Here is a 23,106-nt window from a genome sequence, read left to right as displayed (position 1 = left end):
TATCGACTGGAGAGCCATTGTATTAGCAGGAGACCTCCAGCTAGTACCTGGAAGTTGGCAACTCTTACCTGGGCATGCAATGATTTATAAGTTTTTATTTTTTAATTTATTGGAGAAGGGCTCTCATTATCCTGCCCAGGGTTCATAGGTCTGCAGCACACCAAAGTTGGTTAGAAACATTGCTACTCATTTAAATTTACTTGGTATGCCACTTGGATTGAAGTTCCAGAAATACTGCTCTTGGGTTGCTAATTTGTCAATGATATCTTTGTAGGTTTCTAAATATAGGCTATCAGACAGTTCTGAAAATGGAAAAGTATTTTATCAAAATTGTACCGTGAAAAATTGATGTCTTGTGAGTTACTGGGCTATGCAAAATATGGTCCTGTTCAGTATAAAGACGGATATCCATATATCTAAGGCATTTTGGTTTTTTTTGGATTTACAAGTTTTTAGAAACTTTACAAAATCTCGTGCTGAAGTAAACATTGAAGAATTTATTTTTGCTAGTTGTTATGAAAAATGCTCAACGTTGGTAGGAATGCCTTAAACACTTTTTCTAGTTTCAAATTATTACAAAATATAGTACCTGGAGATCTCCAGCTAGTAGGAGGTTGGCAACCCTATGTTGGGGTGTTGTCTGAATTAGCCTAGCCTGATTAAAGTGAGCATAGTATAAACTTCAGTGTGTTTGGGAAGTATGTGCAGCCTGGTGCGAACAATGGAAAACATAATTCTAGGGCAAATAAATGCAGCTTTGGAATTCCTAAGCTGGGTTTCCTGCATCCTCCTGTTCAGATTGCTCTGTGACACAGAGTTGAAAATTCTGAATATTGGTGTACTATAGGCTGGGGCTAAGTTAATTCTCCTTCTCCTGTGTGAATCACTTTTCTGCCAAGGAAATAGTTCCTTGCCTCTATGTTGTCATATTTAGCTGGAACTAGGATTTTTACAGCAGAAATATTGAGTTGTACCCTGCTGTTCAGGAATGTAATTAAGGTTTGATTCTAAATATAAATATTTGAAAAGGTGTCCCATTCAATTTGGTTGCGTTTACTACAGGATATAAATTGTTAATATTGAGTTAGAACTAAAATCATGTCATAAGTCAGGCAAAAGTCAGAAATACCTTTCTGTATTTGTCACGTTGAGCTAAAATTAGGATAATACAGCAAGTATTCATATTCTCTTAAGTCATGCTTTATGACTGAAAAATATAGTGTTTATTTCCCCTGTGCTGAGGGCAATGTCCTGAGTTTTATGTAAATACTCTCTTGATGACAATGGTTTGTATATTTTGTATTTGGGAATCCATACTTGATCAGAAAGAAATTGACCTGTGAAAGAAATATCTATCCCTTTAAAGCAGCTTCTGTAGAAGAATTGAATTTATTTGTCTTGTCTCTTTGATTCATCAGCATTGATAGCTTTTGCTTTTTGTATTAGATTTTGATTGCCACAATGATGATAATTCTTGATACAGAAAATCTTGTGTTCCCTTTGCAGAAACGCAATTGAATAAGTCACAGATACGGACCTTGAATCTATTTCTGAACACTTAAGTGGTGCCTTACAAGGATCTCCTTTTCTTTCTAATAAAGAAGAGCACTTCCATTGGAACTTAAAATTTATTGACTTCAATTTGTTAATAAATTAACTGGGATATGGTTGTGAAAGCAGCTCTTCATATCCTTCTGCTGCATGCAAAAGTCTACTAATTTCTTCCTACTCATAATGCACCTCAATGGAGGAAAATATTTTATTAAACATGTGTGAAGGTCATTCATTTCATGTTCGTTACAGGTAAGTGCATGTACTTACTTTTAAAAAACCTATTTTTGATATATGCTTTAAAAAGGCTAGCATTAAAGGGCTTCCAGATGTGAATGCTTTACTTTGTTTTACATTTTTAAGAGATTTCAGAGGGTTGCATCAGAGGGTTACTAACAGCTTAATAATAGAAAAATTCTAAAATCATAGGGTTGAATCCTATGGATCTGTTCCGCTAGAAGTAGCACCTCTGGTACTAGCAGCCGTCCCCAGATGCAGGAGGGTTTTCCACTAGCAGAAGAGTCTGTTGCATCAGAGAAAGCCTCCGTGTACTGGAGGGAATGACCACTGTCAGCAGGATGGTATCCACTCCATGGTCCTGTTCACTGTGATTGATTTTATTTCTCAAGCATTGACAAATACACTCATTCTATTCATGTGTGAAGTCCAGGCCCAGCTGACTTCTGTTCTTAATACTTGTAGACATCACACACTATAATTGCTTTCTCCTTGTCTTGCTATCTGGTGGCACTGTTGTACTCATGAACTCACCCTCTTATGACTAAAAAAGAGAGTAAAGAAAGCCACTGTAGCACTAGGCTACAGTTGGCTGGCACCATAGCATTGGAATTACTCATTATCAGTGCTAAAATTTATTTAAATTTACTTATTTAAATATTTCTGAATTGCCTTAACTTTTCGAACTTGGGTTGGAATGGAAAAATGTTTGTGTTGCATCCTAATATTGTGAGGCAGGAATATCCCTGTCCCTGACACAGGGCAAAAAAAAAAAGGTTACTAACTCCCAGCCTGGAGAACAACTGAAAGGGAATGTTCAGATCCCCCTGCCCCCGAAACAGTGGGTCATAATGGAGCCAGGTCATGTCATTGGGCAACCCCCTTAGCTCCAGTCATGATCGCTAATGGCCCACTTAACTGTCTGTCCCATGGTTGCTGCTGTAAAATGCATGTCGTAAAGAATAATATTCATGTGTGTTAAACATGACTTAACCACTGCCTTTGAAAAAGTATTTAAGATGTATGTAGTTGAGTGGTAGAGCATAAAACTGCATACTTTTGTGTTCATTTGTATAATATAACATTTCATGGGTATGTCCAAATCATTTGTAGGATTTCCTTGGTTACTTTAGAGTAACAATATTTAGATTAAAAACATCTGTATCTTGATTGTGAAAAATAGCCCTTTAGTACCAGTTCAAGGAGTAGCTTTGGCTAGCCAAGCGTGGTGTAGTGGTTAAGAGCAGTGGTTTGGAGCAGTGGAGTCTGATCTGGGAAACCAGGTTTGATTCCCCACTCCTCCACATGAGCGGCAGAGGCTAATCTGGTGAACTGGATTTGTTTCCCCACTCCTGCACACGAAGCCAGCTGGGTGACCTTGGGAAAGTCATGCTCTCTCAGCCTCACCCACCTCACAGGGTGTCTGTTGTGGGGAGGGGAAGGGAAGGTGATTGTAAGCCGGTTTGAGTCTCCCTTAAGTGGCAGAGAAAGTCGGCATATAAAAACCAACTCTTTTTCTTCTTCTTCTTTCTGGATGCTTGTATCTGGTCCTTCTAAATGGAGCAAGATTTGGATTTTTTTATGTTGAACGTCTTGAAATTTCGCATTTAAAGGGGTAAGAGGTTGATTCTGTGTACATAGATTTGCAAAGGAACAATGGGATTAAGGTCTTTTTCTCAACTCTGTATATTTATTTTATAACATTTTTGCTGTGAAGAAGAAGCATGTTATATCTGCAGACACAAATTCAGTTTTGAGAACTGCAAAACCAAGCATCTGTAATAATATCTTCTAGATAAAAAAATGGCTCAGATTAAAAATATAGAAATTTCTGGAAGAGCATGACATTGTGAATGGATTAATAGAATTCGTTTACCAAAAAATTTAAACATTGAATGAATATACAGGCTCTTGCTACATAATTAAAAACTGATTCTTATTTCATGATGAATAACCTTTGGACTATAATGCATCTTAAACAGAAAACTATCTTTAGATAGATTTTTCCTCAAAAAGCATTTTATTTTTTAAAATCTGATTTAAATTAACAATCTGATTCGATTAAAAAAAATCATTGATTTTTATCCACCCTCATCTGTGTCCTTGCAAACAGTTCATACATTCTACAAGGTTTTACATAAAACAGTGAGATCTCAATTAGTTGCTTTTAAGGTATGTACAATGCAAGAAGAATAACATGAAGAAGAGAGACCAAAAATCCTCTCAAATTGTTTGAAGAATAGTTTTTCCCCAGTTTACATGGATATTTTTGAAAAGCATTAAGAGAATAATTTAGATAGAGTTCTGGAGGGAATACATTTGACCCTTGGAACAGCATTAGATGATGTGTAGGAACAACAGAAAGAGCAAGGGTCATACACTGATTGTGTTCTTCTCTGACATATTCAAAATAGAACTTTGGACTTTTTTCCTCATCATGATTTTGTGTGAGCTGTTACCAGATCAGGACTTGGGCTCTTCCCATGGAACTCCCATTTGCACCTCTATGTTTTGGACATAATGGAGAAGTGCTGAGATAGGATTGCAAAACACTTCCACGACCTCTTTCCCCTGCATTCCTGTCCCACCAGAAGCTGTTCCAGGGCCTGTCATAGGTCAGGCCTAAAGTAGTTTAAGATGCAGTGGAATAAAATACAGGCATTTATTATTAGTGGCATTTGTATCCTTCTCTTCCTCCAAAGACTGTAAGGGATACAAAGATCTTTCACTGTTGCTATTCAGTGGCACAGGTTCCTTTTCCTTTTGAGTATTCTAATACACAATTCAGGTTTTTTAACAGTGTTAGAAATTGTTTTTTGGAGTGTCTTTTTGTATTTTTATTACTAGCTTTTTGTATTTAAATGTCTGGAAATCAGCAGTCAAAAGTAAATTCATTTTACAAGATATGAGAAGATGCAGAAGCTGAAAAAATTAAGGAAGATAAACTGTGTAGTGACAGAGATCTGGAAACTGTAGATTATATCAGAAGTATCCTGTTAGCAGAAGAACGAATCAGTTGACTACAGGCAGAACCCAAAAAATTAGGTGTAACTGTTGTGAAAATATTTTCACACAGTCTAAAAAGCAGTTCCGTGGTAAGCCAGGACATTACTTGTCTTGGAGTACGCAAATGAATGGCGTTTGTTCTTTCTTTAGTCAATGTATCCTTTGTTGGGTACTTGGTTAGTGAATAATGCATTAATTCAAGTCAGCCAGTGGAAAAGATGGCGAGAATGTATAAGCCCTTTGCCTGTGGCTATTTGATGAATTCCTAAAAAATGTTATATGTTGACCTGGTTTACCACTTGCTATTTAACTTTGCTCTAAATATGTTGAAAGAACTTTTAAAGAGTATTAAAATGGGTATGACACATGTGTGTAGCACTCTGCACAGTTCCTAATGCTGTTCCTGTAATTAACTGTAATTTGCTTTTAAGGCTCAGGTTTTAGATCCAGTGAGATCTTTAAACAGCTTGTCTTCTCAAAGCTGCTTTGATCGTGCTGACCAATAAGGCATACCAAAATGTTGCCTCCAGACATTTGGGCTGGAGATACAGTAGCCCATTAACAACTACTGTAAACTCTGGCATCTCTGCATACCAGTAAAATATGCCCTAGTTTAAAAAAATAGGGACGTTACCTCCATGTCGTTTAGCATTACTCGCCTTCTGAAATTATCTGTCTGTATAGTTCTTCCTTAGTTGGTTCAGTGTAGTTAAAATCTTGTAATAATTTCTAGCTTGATTCTAAACTTCTGCATGATAATTTATTTAAAACATCCAGGTTCAGAAAACTATAACTATAAATTTATCAAGTTGAAATATGTGTAAACACCCATGGTAATGAATGCCATAATTTCTAAACATCAAGTTAATTAAATGTGACACTTAACATGAAGTGCCCGGAGAGAACCTCATTGGAGGGGATAAGATTAGTTAAGATTACCCAATACTGTGTGTTAAATCTTCTGTTGTTAATGGTATAAAATACTGTAGCAGTCAGTTTTGTTTTTCTCCAAGTCAGGGTGCACATTCATATTGTAATAAAATGAAAGAGGTGGCAGTTTTTAACCAATAGCCCCTTTTAAGAAATCCAGGACAATTTATCCTGCATGTGGTATGGCTAGCCAACTTGAGATGCAAGGCTTTGGCAGAACTCCATGCCTGAAAAATTGTTTTTGTTCTGCATCATTCCTGGCTACTGGGTGTGCACAGGCTTTTATTAGAAAAGCTAAGAATGTCTGTCATTTCCTTGTGTTTGGGTTGTGGAATGTCCAAGGCTAACAGGTACAGTACTTTTAGTTTTGACTTGCATTCTCTTATAGTGGTTTTCACCAGGAAATTTAAAATGTCCTTCTGTAAAATACTTTGAAGAGGCAAATGTTAAATAGTATATAACATACTTTTAATTGTTTTTATAAAAATTTGAATGATGTTCATAATTAATGATACAATTGATTTCTTCAACCAAAGTAAAATTGGACTAAATGTTCTATGTGCTTTTTCAGTTCTTTAATAGAGATAGAAAATCATCTACTTAATGGCTTTTTAAATTCTTCCAGTAATCTCTTTAGCTCTAAATTTAAATTCTTGGGCTATTATGTTATACAGTAGATGAAATAGTTTCAGAAAGATGCTAGATTTTGTCACTGTGGTAGTTATGATGAAGAAAATAACATATAGAGTGATGGCCTCAGTATAAAAAGATATTAATTCGAAAAGTATTTTTATGCTAAGAATCAACAGCTGTTGGTCTGAAAGACCCTTTTTGGGGACCTTAAACATAATGTTGGGAGTTGGGACCTTAAACATACTATGGATAGTATGGGACAGTACTAAGCAGTCTTTTTATTGAAAATGTTTTTCAAGATGGTTATGTGTCCCCTTACATAACGTGACATCTTATTGAAATTATTAATATACCTGTTTCTTAGAGATCACATGTATCACCTTTCAGATGTGCTTTAGATATAATTATTACACTTAACAGACTTTATTTAAAGTCATGTTATGCATTGGAGGATTCCCATGGTTCATCTCTCCAAGGGGACCCACTTGAAGGTTTTTCCTCACAAATAGTTCAGGCAGAAACCCAGGGAAACCATTTCTGCTGTGCCAAGGGAATTTCAGTTTTGCTAGTAAGGGACCACATTTTTCTATCTCTGACCCCCACAGCAGTGTTGAAGCTCAGATTAAGACCAGGTATTTGAGGTGGAGATATGGGAAGGTGGCTGAAGCCTTTGGGATCCCTGGCCTATAAGGCCTATAAGTAGCATAAGTACAAGGCTGCTAAATTCCTGGGGCCCTTTTGTTGTTTATTTTATTGAATTACATATATTTTGTGAACAAATGAAATAATAGTTTGGGATTGCTAGATTCTTGTCTCACAGTAATAGTTTATCTGACAAGTATTTGCTGGACTCCAAGGGCAGGATCTTGTCTCTGAAATGGTTGCAGAATTGGCTCCAAATTACACTAGCTCTTCCAGCTGTGCTGATCCCGCTGGTAATTCTTTCCCACCTCCTTGGCGTATCAGTACTTCTGAGAAGTGAGGAATGAGTGTGCCCAATTTTAATGGCTCATATACTTGACAAGATAAAATTAGCGTAAACGTGTGAAAGCACAATCGTACAATCAGGCAATAGGAATTAACAGATGGTATCTTTTTGGTACAATACATTTCTTCTTACTCATGCTTCTGACAAAATGGGCACTTGCCCAGAGAAGCCTATGCTATTACAGTAACTCTGTTGGTTTCTAAGGTGCCACAAAGCTCCTCTTTTATGTTCATCATGTATGTACATGGGGGTTGGCAGCTAACATTTAGGATCCCTTCCCTGCTCATGCTTCTGCTATGAATTCCCAGCGTACTTGGAAGTGTGGAGAAAGTGTGCAATGCAGCATTTCAGTTAAATTGGTGGAAATTCTAGTGAGGGGAGAGAAGAGACATTGTGCTGTATTTTAGTATCCTGCGTGACTGTTTCATTCACAATTGGGCATATTCAGTGCACAGTCAAAAGTATATCAATACCAGTGACTTTTGAGATATTTGAGCTGCATGGAATGGATGCTGGTGAAGACATAACTATAGCTTTATGTCTAACAATACTTTCCCCAGCACCCCCTTATGTTTATTATGTCTGGGGAAAGCCTGTGCGTTTCTTGAAATAAGAAGCATTGTCTCCTACTTATGTGCTATGGGCATGGAGATCTGCAGCTAACATTCCGGTTGAGCTTAAAAATTGTTTTTTGGGAGGTGGCCCTATCCCTGCTCCCCTTGTATGGAATAGGCTGTGTTAATGTGCTTAACTGGCAAGCATTTAAGCAGACATATGCCTGGCTGCATGCGCTGAGAATTCCTAGGAGAGGAATGTATTGTAAATGGAAAAAGAAATTAACTTTTCCCCCAGGCAATCTGCATCACAAAATTACTAGCATAGGTAGGCTGGCTGCAGAATACCAGTATAGGCTATTTAGGTTTGCTACCACAACAGCACACTACTATTGAATGTCTTGGCTGATGTAATATAACGAATCAGAACTGAACAATAAGCATGTAATGGAGAGACAATTCCAGTAGTTTAATATGTACATAAAATCAATCTTCATGTAACACAAATTTAACCAAAACTGTAACAGCAATTTGTTTTAAATGACTGCAGTGGAGAATAACAGGATAATGAAACTTGCAACTTCTTTTGCATTCTCTGTCTGCAGAATGGAAGCGTCTTGTCTGGAGCTTGCCTTGGAAGGGGAGCGGTTATGTAAAGCAGGAGACTGTCAAGCTGGTGTGTCTTTCTTTGAAGCTGCGGTTCAGGTTGGAACGGAAGACTTGAAAACACTTAGTGCAATTTACAGCCAGCTAGGCAATGCTTATTTCTACTTGCATGAATATGCAAAGGCTTTGGAATACCATCACCATGATTTAACCCTTGCAAGGTAATTTTAGTTTGTGTGATTCTTTTTGCATCACCCAAATATTCATTATTCTTCCTCTCAAAGTGAAGAAAATGTAGTCTTTGTTTGTTGACCCCATGTGTTTGACCACAGCTTGAAAAAATGGTAACGAAGAGATTAATAGGGGTGGCTCTGATAAAATAAAAACTGTGTACAGATGCTGCTATTGTGGTTTCTATCCATGAAATTCATGCTGTCTATGTATGAGAAAGATGTTGATGTTATTGAGAGCAGCCATGAAGCTAGGATGCTCTGTAATGTATAAGTGGCACATAAGATGCTTGCTTCTCCTGAATATGATAGGTTGTGTCTGAACTGGCTTAGTGGTGTTTAACTCATATCTCTTAACTCCCCCCCCCCCAAAAAAAAAATCTGAAAAGGCAAACTTGCAAGTCTTTCCATATAGACTCTGCTGCAAATCACCTGTTATGGAAAGTGTATTCCCACACTAGATGTACATGACAATTTCATTTGTATATTAATAGTAAAAATAATTATCTGACTAATTGACTTCTAGAATATACTGCACAAATATATAGCAGTTCACACAATATTAAAGGACTCAAAACAATTTTAAGCCATGGATGTATTTTCATAGGTTAGGTAGAAAGCAGAAATAATACTTGCTTGAGAATAAAGTTGCTGAGAACTGAGATATGCATGGGTTTAAAGTATGATTGCCAAATTATATGATCTTTAACAAAACCTTCTGATGTTTATGGTAGAAAGAGAATGCAAATTTTCTCAAAAACTTCAGGAAATAGTGGTTTATCTTTCTCCTCCTCTTGTCCTCCCCCCCCCATTTTTAGAACTATTGGAGATCGTCTAGGGGAAGCTAAAGCAAGTGGCAACTTAGGGAACACCTTAAAGGTTCTTGGGAATTATGAAGAGGCAATTGTTTGCTGTCAGAGGCATCTTGACATTTCCAGGGAACTTGAAGACAAGGTAAGAGCAGTTACTTTAGTGAACACTGTCAAAAATAAATGATAGGGTGTGTAAGTTTAAGCAGTGCTACGGTTTAAAAATGAGTCCTGTACAACTAGTACAAAAAAAATCAGTTTTGTACTCTTCTAGCATAGCTTACCCTAAACAGTTCATCTGTGAAACTGCCCCAGCACCTCTTAAGATGTTTTCTATTGATGGTCTCTCCCTAAATAGAGCAGACTGGACAGGAGATGCATTTTCTTTTTGCACCAACTTACAGATTGCAATAGTATAATTGGGACCAACAAGCATCCTTCTGGAGAGGAAAGCCCTTGAGCACTTGGTCCTTGGCAAATAAAGTGGGTCCCCAGAACCCTTACAGTTCAAACTACAAACTCACTATGATCTGAAGAACTGCTCTGGGCATCTGCCAAACTCATGACATTTGCAGGCATGGGTATAATGGGGGCTAGGATTTGGTAATAAAAAGGCCTGCATCTAGCAACAGAAACAATGGAACTGTTTTATTTGCTAATTAAACTGAACCACAGTTTTTTTGTTGAAAACTGCTGAGAGCCCTAACATCATCTGATTCCCTAGTGTATGTGGATGTAAATAGTTCCTGTAGGTTCTAGATTGTTGCCTTACAGTGCATTCCTGAACTGAATGCCTATGCCCGGCTTAGGAGGCAGGCTCTGGCGGCGTTTGAGCCTGGTGCTACTGCGCCAGCAGCCATATATGGTTGTCTGGCCCTGCACGCCAGTGCTGGGGCCACAAACTCCGCCCAGACGCCGGCACTGTGGGCCCTTGTGCTGGCCGTCACCGGCCTCCAAAGGCCTTTGGCTGCGGACGCCACTGGAGCCTGCCACCGGCATCCAGACACCAGCAAAGGCCATGGCGGCAACCCAGGAGGCACTGTTATGCGCTGTTAGTATCTAATCCAACTGAGTATTTAATCCAACTGAGAATGCAAGATATAAATATTTTAGTCAAGGATTTTAAAAAATAAATGTTGACTTTCTGGCCAAGGATAGGTGTTGAAGAGGAAACTTAGAGTTGAGGGTCACTAAGGGAACAGGGTTTAAAGAACAGAGGGAGGAGCAGTAGGCTGTTTAGGTTGCAGAGCAGTCCCAGTCCCTGGCTCTGAAGCTTGTCTCCTACTTCTCTTGAAATTCTCAGTTGCAAATTGTTTTCTACCAGCATGTTCTATTCCTCAGCAGTTCTGTAGACTATCTGGTGGCAGTTTTTATTAAATTTGAGGATTTGAAAAGGGACAAACCTATCAGATGTTATGCTTTGAAGAGTTCCTTGGCTTCATGATATATTTCAGTGGAAAAACTTGATTAACTACAATGAACTTCCTCCTATTCAGGCTTTCTGTTAAGAAAGTGGTATGCTTTCTTCTATATTGTCTTTGCTGATGGGAAGTTGACATCTGGATGCAGTGATACTCACAGAGCCTGATATCCTATATCCATTTATTTATTTGTTACATTTTTATCCTGTCCTTCCTTAAAGAAGCTTAAAGAAGCATACATGATTTTCCTTTTGATTACCCTGTAAGGTAGGGTAGAATGAGTTACCCAGTGACCTTCATGGCTGAGTGAAGATTTGAACCAGAAAAAGGGGAGATCTTTGATTCAATCAGTACACCCTGCCCCAAGGAAGGACCAAGAGAAAACGTGCACATGTATTGCCAGTTATGAATACAATAATATATATAGCTGTTGAAAAAATATCACGTACACAAAATGTTAAAATATGATGAGATTTCAGATAACACATGTATTTCAAATCTGTCTGAGATTTGAATAAATAGTTCTTCATACAATTCAGTATTCAATATTGTTTGGTACATTAATGTTTTGTGTACATTATAGTAATTCATCAGATTATATATTGCTACTTGAAATACGTGCACATATTTTCTCTTCGTCCTTTTGGGGGGTGTTTACTGAGTGGAGACTTGAACCTGTGCTCTCACAGACAGCCTAACATTCTAGCCATTATACTACTCTAGCTCTATTATATTGTGAGTAGTAGCTTGATATTTGTGTGTAAAGCACTGTCAAATCACAGCCGATTTATGGCAGCCCCAGCAAGGGATTTTCAAGGCAAGTGAGCGGCAGAAGTGGTTTGTCATTGCCTTCCTCTGCAGAGTCTTCCTGGGTGGTCTCCCTTCCAAGTACCAATCCTGCTTAGCTTCTGAGATCTGACAAGATCAGACTATACCATGCTGCCTTCCCTCCAAGGAGTTCAAATAGTCCCTCTAATTTACAAACCTGTGGGACTCCCCAAGCAAAAGTTGAGGTGGGAAATGTGGCAGCACTTTAGCACAGGCTTCAGCCCTCTTCCCACAACCTAACTCTTATGTTTACTTTTAGCCAGCAAGTATAACTGAAAGCATGGAAGAATTCAGCTTTAGCTAAAAATGAAACTGGCCATATGTTGAGGTGCTCCTTCCATTAACATCTCTTGGATTATGTCCAATACTTTGCGTTTCCTGTGCAGAAGTCAAAATAGTATCTCAGCTCTAGGTTTCTGAGTATGCCCCTAACTAATTTTTACATGGGTAGCAACATTCCCCATGCCTCACCCTTGCTGAGAAAAATATAGGTGAAATGGGCTGAGTGTTGCATGGACCATCAGAATATGGATTATTATGTGATAATTGGAGTCACGTTGCAAGTTCCTAAGAATTCCAGTTTTAAAGGTTTAAAGTTAGTTTTGTGCACACATAGCTAGTTCTGCAAACATAGGTGCTATATATTTGACCTATTTGTACTGAAGTCTATAGGGAATAGCTCCTCATTTAGTACAATGATTCCATTCTGCACTCCTGTAGAGCTCTGACATTTACAGGTCACAATCACTTCAGTCTTTGTCAAAAATACTGTGATCAGTCATTCCAGAATGGTTAGAGTTGGAAGACTACTCCTTAAATCAGTAACCGTATCAGCTGCCCTGCTAATTGAGCCAACATTTAAAACATCTATTACAAATTGTGCAATACTCTGGCTAAAAGGTGCATCAGAATGGCAAGACTGTTAATATGTGTTGACACCTTTTCTTTGAATATATGAGAAACATGCTTTGACCATATGTATGTAAATACTTATATGGTAGTAGTTTTAGATTTATTTCCAAAGTGTTTCTGTTTGTGTTGTAGGTTGGCGAAGCAAGAGCACTTTATAACCTTGGAAATGTGTATCACTCTAAGGGTAAAAGTGTAGCCTGCTCAGGCACCCACGATCCAGGAGAGTTCCCAGATGATGTTAAAGCTGCATTGCGGAAAGCGGCAGATTATTATGAGTAAGTAACATTTTTTTTTTTAATGAAATAGTATTTTCAAGGAGAATTTATACAGTGTAATTACTAGTTTAAGGAGCCCCGTGGCGCAGAGTGTTAAGCTGCAGTACTGCAGTCAAAAGCTCTGATCACGACCTGAGTTCGATCCCAACAGAAGTTGGTTTCAGGTAGCCGGCTCAAGGTTGACTCAGCCTTCCATCCTTCCGAGGTCGGTGAAATGAGTACCCAGCTTGCTGGGGGTAAAGGGAAGATGACTGGGGAAGGCACTGGCAAACCACCCCGCAAAACAAAGTCTGCCTTGGAAACGTCGGAATGTGACGTCACCCCATGGGTCAGGAATGACCTGGTGCTTGCACAGGGGACCTTTACCTTTATAATTACTAGTTTAATTGAGAGCCAGAATGGTATAATGGTTAAGGTGTCGAACTAGGATCTGGGAAACCCAAGTTCGAATCCCCACTCTGCCATGGAAATTTGCTGGGTTATTCATCTTATTCATCAAGTTAACTGAATATGCAACTATGGCAAAATTAGCACCCTTTATACATAATAGACTAATTTCAGAAAAAATGGCATGTTTTCAATTACATAGTAGAAAATTAAGAATGAAATTAAATTAAAACCAAAGAAGAAAGGTTTAGGTAATACATGTTTTACAAAAAGTATGTTATTAGATATGAAGATATATTGAGAATATAGAGTAATATAACTCAAAAGAAGTGAACTACTAAAATGTAAATTTAAAAAGTAGCTCCACATAAATTTTAATAATGATTGTTTATGTTTATATGTTTTTTGTGTATTGAAATAAAACTTAAAAATTTTAAAAAAGAAAAAGAAATTTGCTGGGTGATCTTGGGCCAGTCATACACTTTCAAGTATTTGTACTTGAATACCAAGGAATACCAAGGGCATGACATTCAGGCAGGCAATGGCAAGCCTCCTCTGAACGTCTCTTGCCTTGAAAACCCTACGGGGTTGCCACAAGTAAGTTTGATGGCAAAAATAAATAAATTACTAGTATCACTCTGGCAATCTTAGGCTGTTTCCACACAGATGTTTTGCTCTGCATTGGCTTCCTTACTGCAACGCTATTCTTGAGAGCATCAACATGGTGAACATGTTTTGATTTTGTGCAACCAATTTCTGGGCACCATAATATATAGGGATGGACAGAGCTATATATATAATACATAGGGGTGGACAGGTGGACAGAGCTAGGTGCTGCACAAGATCTTGGTGCAAGCAGAACTACCATTCATGTTTCTGCTTGCACATTACTGGATCCAAGCCAGTATTTCCCTTTATAACTCTACAATGAAAAGGGCTAGGGACTTGCTTTTTAAAAATGAAAGTAGGGAATGGTTAATTGTTGTAATTATAATTGTTTTGTTTTTAAAAGCCCTCTGGCAGGGTAGGAGAAATGGCAATCATGGAGGTTTGTGTGGGTGCTCCATTGCCACTGCGAATGCACAGCACCCAGAATTACACAGAATAATCTGCATGTGAAAGCAGCCTTATTTAAGAATTTTTTGAAAACCCATACATTTTTCTTTATCTGAAAAGCCCAGCTTTTAAACAGTATGCAAAAATAAATTCCAAAAACAGAGCACAAAAATTAAGTTCAAATCCACTGCGTTAATTGTCAAATACTAGCTTTTAGTTTAGGAAAGTATGACAGCTGTCACCAAATGTGGTTGAAAGGGCCTTTTTCCTCAGATGGAGCCACTGGAAAAATGTTCATAGTCACTGCAGCTGTCTGAACTCTAGGTTCAGATGGCAATCTAAGATCACCTCACAGGTGGGATCCTTGAACCCCATCAATTACAGTAATTATTTTCCATTTCCAAATAATTTCTTGGTCTGGTTTGTTAACTGTTGGCTTTATCTAAATTAAACTTCAGTCTTGTCAGTTGCATTCCATTTCTATTCATTCAATTGTTTATTTATTCCACTTCCATTGCATTCTATTGTTTGTTTATGAATGGGTGGGGGGAGGAAGAAAACCCTATCCTATTTTACAAAGCCAAAATTGAAGCATAGGGGTTTCTATTTCTATTCTTCCAGATTCTAAGGAAATGTTAGTTCTTCTGTCAGTTGATGAAATCTATATAAGCAGATATATAAGAAAACTATATAAGCAGATGTGGTTGATCTTACTAGGGAACCATTTTTGGCATGGAAAAGTCAACTTCCCACCCCCTCCATTTTTCATGAGTATTACTATGACGTAATGTGGAAAATGCCCTGACCTGGATGGCCCAGGCTAGCCTGATCTCAGAAGCTAAGCAGGGTCAGCCAGACCACCAAGGAATACCAGGGTTGCTGTGCAGAGGAAGGCACTGGCAAACCACCTCTGTTAGTTTCTTGCCATGAAAACCCCAAAAGGGGTCGCCATAAGTCAGCTGCGACTTGACGGCACTTTACATACACAAGGTGGAAAATGGATGCTGTTCTGGTTAATCTTTTCTCTTCCAAACTGACTTCACATTGGCCATAACCCAAACACCTGTTTAAGCATGTACAGCACCTTAGAAAAGGAGGTCTACATCAAGCATGGAGGAAAAAATAAATGACAATGGATGCAGTGGGAAAATTAATTTTAACTAAAGTCAGAGACTTCTACATGTGTCACCTATACTAATGTTATATGCTTAGATGTTTAGCTTTTGAAAGGCTGTATTGATTTTCTTTATATCCGCAGATTTTTTCTCTTTTAAAAATATGCCTTTAATGCTTTTAAGGTTTTTATTTATTCTTGTATTTATTTCAGATACCTCTGATGAGGCATATGCAAAACAAGGAGGGGTCTCGGACTTGATTTAAATTAATTCTCCCACTGCACCAATTGTCTCGTTTTTTGCTCAGCACCTAGTGCACACATTCCCCTCATATTTTTTTTCTATCAGAAAATCTTTCTGTTTTGAGGGCCACTTTTGCAGCTCCATTTGCATTGCAGGGGTGGCTTGTGCTAATACTTCTGAAAATGATAAGTGTTCTGTTGCATGAATCAAACTCCCTACATTTAGCTCTTTGGATCAGGGCCTTTCTAACGTTCCTAGTTTCTGGCAAAGCTTAATGTCTTATTGTGCCCGTAAAGCCAGTCCTATAAATATAAAACCTTTGTTATATAGGGCGAATCTGCATGTCATAGTGGTTAGAGTGTCAGACTCAGATCCCCACTCTGCCATGGAATGTTGCTGGATGACCTTGGGCCAGTCACAAATCCTTAGCCCAACCTACCTCACAGAGTTGTTGTGAGAGGATAAAATGGAGGAAAGGAGAATGATGAAAGCCATTTGGGTCCCCATTGGGGAGAAGGACAGGGTTTAAATCAGGGGTGTCTAACTCATTTGTTATGAGGGCTGGATATGACATGTCACTTGGTTGGGTCGGGCCATGTGTACCATAAAATGTAATGCCAGGTGCTGGCAATATAAGGAGCCCCGTGGCACAGAGTGGTAAGCTGCAGTACTGCAGTCCAAGCTCTGCTCATGACCTGAGTTCGATCCCAACAGAAGTTGGTTTCAGGTAGCCGGCTCAAGGTTGACACAGCCTTCCATCCTTCCGAGGTCGGTAAAATGAGTACCCAGTTTGGTGGGGGTAAAGGGAAGATGACTGGGGAAGGCACTGGCAACCCCCCCCCCCCCGTAAACAAAGTCCGCCTAGTAAACGCCGGGATGTGACGTCACCACATGGGTCAGGAATGACCTGGTGCTTGCACAGGGGACCTTTACCGGCGATATAAACTTTATAGAAGATACAGGCAAAACCAATTAATGATATTATTTTTACTTTATTTTTTTTTTACTTAAAATACAAATATGCTTAAAATAATAACACTCTTATTTTCTTTTATTTAACAGTATTTGATAATTGTCACCTCAGGAGCGGGGGTGGGTGGGTGGCTGCCCCAGCTGACTCGTGGGCCGGATAAGAGCTCTCAAGGGGCCGGATCTGGCCCCCGGGCCTTGTGTTCGATAGCCTTGGTTTAAATGAAGTAAATAAATGAATAAACTTTCCTTGTAAAAAATGAAAGTCGACAGATCTTCTTTACTGCTAGCGGGATAATTCTCAACATTAACCTCATCTCTGATTCTCATTTGGTTTGTTTGTGTTAAATAGGAAGAACTTGACAATAGTGACTGAGCTGAGCGATAGAGCAGCCCAGGGACGTGCCTATGGAAACTTGGGCAATACTCATTACCTTCTGGGCAACTTCAGGAGTGCTGTTATGGCCCATGAACAGGTACACGAGAGCTAGCATTGTATAGTGGTGAAAGTGGTAGATTAAGGTTACAGGTCTTGGCTTGAAATTCCCGTTCGGCTCTGGTTTACTGGGTGACCTTGGGGCAAATACTCTCTCAGCCTAATCTTCTGTTACATTATTGTTGTGGGGACTGAGGAGGTGGTGTCTGTCTGTAAGCTACCCGAGTTCCTTGGAAAGAAGGATAAAGGGATGGATGGATGGATGGATGGATGGATTGTTAGATTCAGGAGTCTTCAATATGCTGCATTGTGTGCTTGTCATTCAAAATGCTATGCCCTAGTGGTGCAAATACCACTGTTTCTTTGGGCTGCATAAATACTAACTTAAAAAAATATTAATGTTAAATTCTGTGCTTCATTCAAAACAAAATCAGAAAGCTGGGGTGCTTACGGTGCAATCATAAGCAGAATTACCCCAGTCTAAGTCCATGGGAATCTGTGGGTTTAGACTGGAGTAACAAATTCCATGGTTTATAAAATTGTTCTCAAAGGAAAAGAATACAGCTATGGTATGCTTTTTCAGAGGCTAAAAGCCAGGTAGAACTTAGCATAATATTATTGTGCACAAGCCATCAAGGGAGGCTATTCCCTCTTTCTGGACACAGTAGTGGGCCTACAGGTTCTAGTTACTTTGGTAGTTCAGAAAGAAATCATTAACCTAACCACATGACTTTTTTCTTTCAGCGCCTCTTAATTGCAAAAGAATTTGGTGATAGAGCTGCAGAAAGAAGAGCATACAGCAATCTAGGAAATGCTTATATTTTCCTTGGAGAATTTGAAACTGCTGCTGAATACTACAAGTTAGTCAACATATTGCTCAATACGACATGGACAGAAAGTTAGCCAAGCTGCCCTGACTTAACAAATTGGGGTTTGTTAAAGAATTAGATGGCTTGTAAGGGTGCTCAGATTTAGTTGTTGCATCAAATTGGACTTCACAGCTCAATGTGTGGGTGGAGGATTCAAAGCTTGTTCAAATTATAAACAAATGGTGTTTGTTTGTGACACCTGAAAGCAACAGAAATGCAGAGAGGGATGCATTGGTGCTCACTGCATTTGTAGGACAGGGAGAATATTTAGTAAGATACAGTCATACATTGTGGCAGTGACTCCTGTTCCATAGATCAGACATGAATTAAGGCAACAAACATCTAGCGTGCCCAGGGGGAATATCTCTGATGTATTGGGGCACATGGTGTAAGAAAAGAGCTACACTAGTTAAACACTTCAGCACCCAATCACTTGGTATGACCCTTCATTGTGTTCTAAAGAAATAAGGTGAAACAGTGCAGAGAGGTATAAGATTAAAGTTGAAACATGATATTTGGTTTTATTATACATCCGTATAACACAAGGCTCCAGATGCATTTGTTAAGCCATTAATGTTCTCTGATAATAAGCAGAGAAACGTCAACACAGAATTCTCTAGGCTGTAGCTGTTTCAGCTTTTCATGAAGGCTGTTTAAAGTCATACTCCGGGTTTTTCCATGCATATGCAAAATTTAGGTATCATGAGAATATGAAGAGGTGCCCTATTGGACAGTTACCCTGGAAAGCCAACAAACAAAAGTATAGAGTTCAGGGGCTCACTGTGACCTTGCCTCTTAGCACTGGTAATTAGATGTTTACTGGGTGTAGCAGCAATTGATGGACCTATCCTCCATGAATCTGTCTAATCTCCTTTTATAGCCATCTATGCTCCTGGCCATCATAACATCCACCGGCAGTAAATTTCACAATTTAATTACAAAGTGAAGAAGTACTGCCTTCAGTCCATCCATATCTGTTGTTCATGAACTTCAGTGGGTGCCCCTGAGTTTTGGTATCTAGTATCTACTTCTCTGGGAGGAAAGGCAGCATGGTATAGCTCGATCTTGTCAGATCTCAGAAGCCAAGCAGGGTTGCTTGGAACGGAGACCACCCAGGAAGGTTCTGCAGAGGAAGGCAATGGCAAACCACCTCTGCTTCTCACTTGTCTTGAAAGCCCCTTGCTGGGGTAGCTGCAAGTCAGCTATGGCTTGATGACATTTTGCACACACGCACATCTTCTGTATACCATGCACAATTTTTATAAACCTTTATCTTGGCCCTTCTGAGTTGTCATTTTTCTAAACTGAAAAGTCCTAGATTGTTTAGCCTTTCCTTGTATGAAAAATACTTCATCCACTAACTTGTTTGGGTTTCCCTACACTTTTTCCAGCTCTGGGATATCTTCAGTTTTTTAGACATGGTGACCACTATACACAGTGGCCACACTACATATATATGTGGGGCATTACAAATATAGTCTACTTCATTTTCAGTTTTTTCATAATAATACACAACACACAGTATGTCTTTTTCATCACGGCTGCACAATGAGTTAATATTTTAATTGAACTATCCTCTGCAAGGCGAAGATCTTTCCTTATCAGTCACTGCCAGTTCTCCACTGAGGGAAGGACATCTTCATTCTGGGTGATTCTCGCTGCTTGCCTGGGGAGGCAGGAAAAGGTTTTCCGCTTCCTGTTGTGAGTGCGGGAATCCAACCCCCTCAGTTTTCTTTTCCTGCCTCGCCGGGGAGAGCAAGCTGATTAGCAGCTCTGCATAGCTTAGCCTTTAGATTTTGTCTCTTTTTCCTTCCTACTCTTCTCTCCCTTGAACCTTTACTAACCTCCGTTCCCGTCCAGTCCTTTCCCCTTCTGTTAAAAAAAAGGGGCAGTGGAGACAAAATGGCGGGCGCGGCAAAGAAAGGACGACTTCCTTTCTGAGGGAGAATTCGACAATGGGCACCTCATATCGGAACTGGAGGATGCCCTGACAGCTTCTGGCAGCTGCAGCCCTGCCATGAGTGAAGCCCAGGAAGAGCCCGGCGCGACCAAGAAGAAACAGCTGGGAGAGCCGCGCCTGAAGGGCGTGAAAATAGCACTGCCGCCGGCCAGAGAAGCCGCAGAAATGCTCTGTCGCGCCTAGCCCAGCTTTGATGGAACACAGGAGGATCAAAGCACCCTGCATGGAACCATGGTCAGTAATGCCGCCTCTACCCCGTCCCGGGAGGAAGAGGGTCGCAGACAGCTCTTACAAAGAGAGATTTATGAGGTTGTGGGGTGGGCTCTAACGGATCACCTTCAAGCCTTTCAAGCCCCGGTAGACCTGTCCCATTCTAGTTCTCAAGGCTCCCTCTTTAATCCTGGTCAGCAGCAAAACCCAGGACCTTCTCAGCCCAGAAGGGACCAGGAGGGTGCCCAGGCACGGTCCCAAAGGGCATGGCTCACCAAGGCTGTCAGTCTACAGGCAGCCAGATTACCCTGACTCCATACAGGGCTCTGATATAGAGGACAAGGAGGAAGGGAGTTCTCTTCAGACGAAGAGGTGCCTCCCACAGACAGTCAGAAGACAAGGCTCTTCTCCAGTGATGACTATCAAGGCTTGCTCACGAAGGCTTTGATTACCCTGGATCTTAACCAGCAACAGGGCAAACCCGAGGATCCCTCAGATCAGTCAGGTCCCACAGGTTATAAGGATTATAACCTGCTGTCTTAGATCAAACCATAGCTGTTCCCCTTGCAGCTTATTTCAGGAAATTGCTAACCTCTGAATAGGAGAAACCTACTTCCAACTGCCAGTTTTATGCTAATGTTAAAAAAATTCTATACGCTGGACCCAGAGGCCATGGATCTCTTAAAGGTCCCGTTAGTGGATGGGCCTATAGCGGCTTTACAATCATCAGAGTTGGTCTCAGATGACAGCATGGGCTCCTTTAAGGACCCCTGGGACAGGAAAGCTGATTTCACGTGCAGAAAGACCCATGAGATAAACTTCCTAATTATATATATTTCAAAGTGAATAAAGTACATGTGGGTGGCTTACCTTGATGCATCTCTGACTGCCATCCTCACAGTTTCTTCTTCCTTAATCAGAAAACCTAAGACTTCTTAGACGCTCCTTTGGAAAAGGAATTTAGAGTGGCATATTTCTGCTACTACATGATTGTCTTTCTTCCAGGTATTTAGATGTGTGGTGCTTCCATATTTGCCAGGGCTTCCCTGGTTTGGTTAAAAAAGCTTACTCGGTTCCCAGTGAGAATAGGAAGGTGGCTGAGGGTTTCAGCAGGATCTTAAAGGCCACCAATTTTATAGCAGATGCCACTCTTGACTCTATGACCTTCGCAGCTCGAGCTTTGGCATCTTCTACAGCAACTAGAAATGCCCTCTGGCTTAGGGCCTGGCCCGTGGGATACAATTCTAAGAGTGCTGTCATGGTGTATCCCTTCCAAGGGGGGCGCCTTGTGGGGAATGCCTTGGACAAAATATTAATAGAGACCTGAGACAAGAAAAAGGCTATGCCTAGATCAGTGAACAGAGAAGAGAGAGCCTCATCATTTTTCCTTCCTTTTGATTGTACCATGCCCTCTCCAGAAATAGACAAGATCAGAGGAGAGGTGGTTGGTCAAATGGTAGAGGATTTTTTCGTGGAGGCAGCCGCTTCAACAGCTTCTCAAATTCAAGCAGCCGCTCCAACAACAACAATGTTAAGGGCGACAAGCAGCAGAAATCCTTTAAGCAGTGATGCCAGGGAGCAGGACATTGGGGGAAGACTTCAGAGCTATGTGGACCAGTGGGAAACCCTTTATAAGGACCTATGGGTAATACAACTAATTCAATCAGGTTACTGCATAGAATTCCAAAGTCTTTCTCCGGACAGATTCATCCAATCCCCGATGTCTCACAGCCCAGAAAAGCATATAAGAACAACACGTGCCATTCAGCACCTTCTACAAATAAAAGCAGTGGAACCAGTGCCTCTGGAGGAACGATGCCGGGGAGTCTATTCAGTATTCTTCACAGTCCCCAAGAAGAATGGAGACTGAAGAGCCATACTGGATCTGAAATTTGTGAATCGTTTAATCGTAAAGAAGCACTTTCGTATGGAAACATTGAGAACCATCCTCGAAGCTCTCCGGCTCTTTCCTTCCATAGATCTCACAGAGGCCTATTTGCATATCCCAATTCACTTAGCACACAGGAAATACATGCTTTTCACCTGCCAAGGGAAACATTATCAATTCCGGGCACTCCCCTTTGGGCTCGCATCAGCGCCCCGGGTATTCACCAAGGTTCTGGTCACGCTGATAGCACACCTGCGCAAGGAAGGTCTACAGCTATTTCCCTACCTGGACGACATCCTAATCAGCACCACATCCAGGGACATGGCAGAAGCGAACATGCAGAGAGTATTCCAAGCACTCACGTCACACGGCTATCTTATCAACTGGGACAAAAGTTGCCTCTCCCCCCAGCAGAACATCCTTCACCCGGAGTGGGGGGGGGGTCATCAACACAGCAAACAACACTATTTCTCTTCCAGAGGAGAAGGCGCAGAAGATATCCAACCTGGCCAGGGAGATCTCGAGGGTCAAGTCAGCTCAACTGATGGTTCTGGCCCATCTACTTGGACTGATGATAGCCTGCATCGGAAGTGTCCCATGGCCCCGTTTCCATTCAAGGCCACTCCAGTGGCTTCTATGACCTTATCAGTTACAAATCCTTGCAAAGGAGGAGATTTCAATTCCACTCACCATGCAAGTAAGGACCAGTCTCAGATGGTGGACCTCAACAACCAACTTGCTCAAGGGTCAGGAGTTCTTCCATGAGGAACCCATTCAGATTTTCACCGACGCAAGCATGGAAGGCTGGGGTGCCACCCTAGGGAGCCACATGTCCCAAGGCACCTGGACAGATCAGGAGAAGTCCCTACACATAAATGTGCTGGAGATCAGGGCAATTCGCAAAGTGGCTCAAGCCTTCCATCACATTCTGAACGGCCACCATGTCCTGGTCCGCACAGACAACATTTTCGCCAGGATGCATTTAAACAAGTA

The 23,106-nt window shown here is 40.4% G+C and overlaps 1 protein-coding gene across 1 annotated transcript in view; it reads left to right on the top strand.

The window, feature by feature from the left end:
- Window positions 1–1,642: 1,642 nt before the first annotated feature.
- The window catches only part of GPSM2 (G protein signaling modulator 2), a 43,083-nt gene continuing 21,619 nt past the window's right edge, over window positions 1,643–23,106 (top strand). The window contains exons 1-6 of the mRNA XM_056844150.1: window positions 1,643–1,803; window positions 8,505–8,726; window positions 9,554–9,689; window positions 12,838–12,980; window positions 17,103–17,226; window positions 17,931–18,046. Of these exons, the coding sequence (XP_056700128.1) occupies window positions 1,745–1,803; window positions 8,505–8,726; window positions 9,554–9,689; window positions 12,838–12,980; window positions 17,103–17,226; window positions 17,931–18,046 (800 nt within the window). The 5' untranslated portion in view covers window positions 1,643–1,744. The remainder of the gene's footprint in view (window positions 1,804–8,504; window positions 8,727–9,553; window positions 9,690–12,837; window positions 12,981–17,102; window positions 17,227–17,930; window positions 18,047–23,106) is intronic.

This window comes from Euleptes europaea, chromosome 2, assembly GCF_029931775.1.
Source record: "Euleptes europaea isolate rEulEur1 chromosome 2, rEulEur1.hap1, whole genome shotgun sequence".
Taxonomy (NCBI): Eukaryota; Metazoa; Chordata; class Lepidosauria; order Squamata; family Sphaerodactylidae; genus Euleptes; species Euleptes europaea.
The sequence above is the reverse complement of the archived record's forward strand: the minus strand, read 5'-3'. Positions and strand labels throughout refer to the sequence as shown.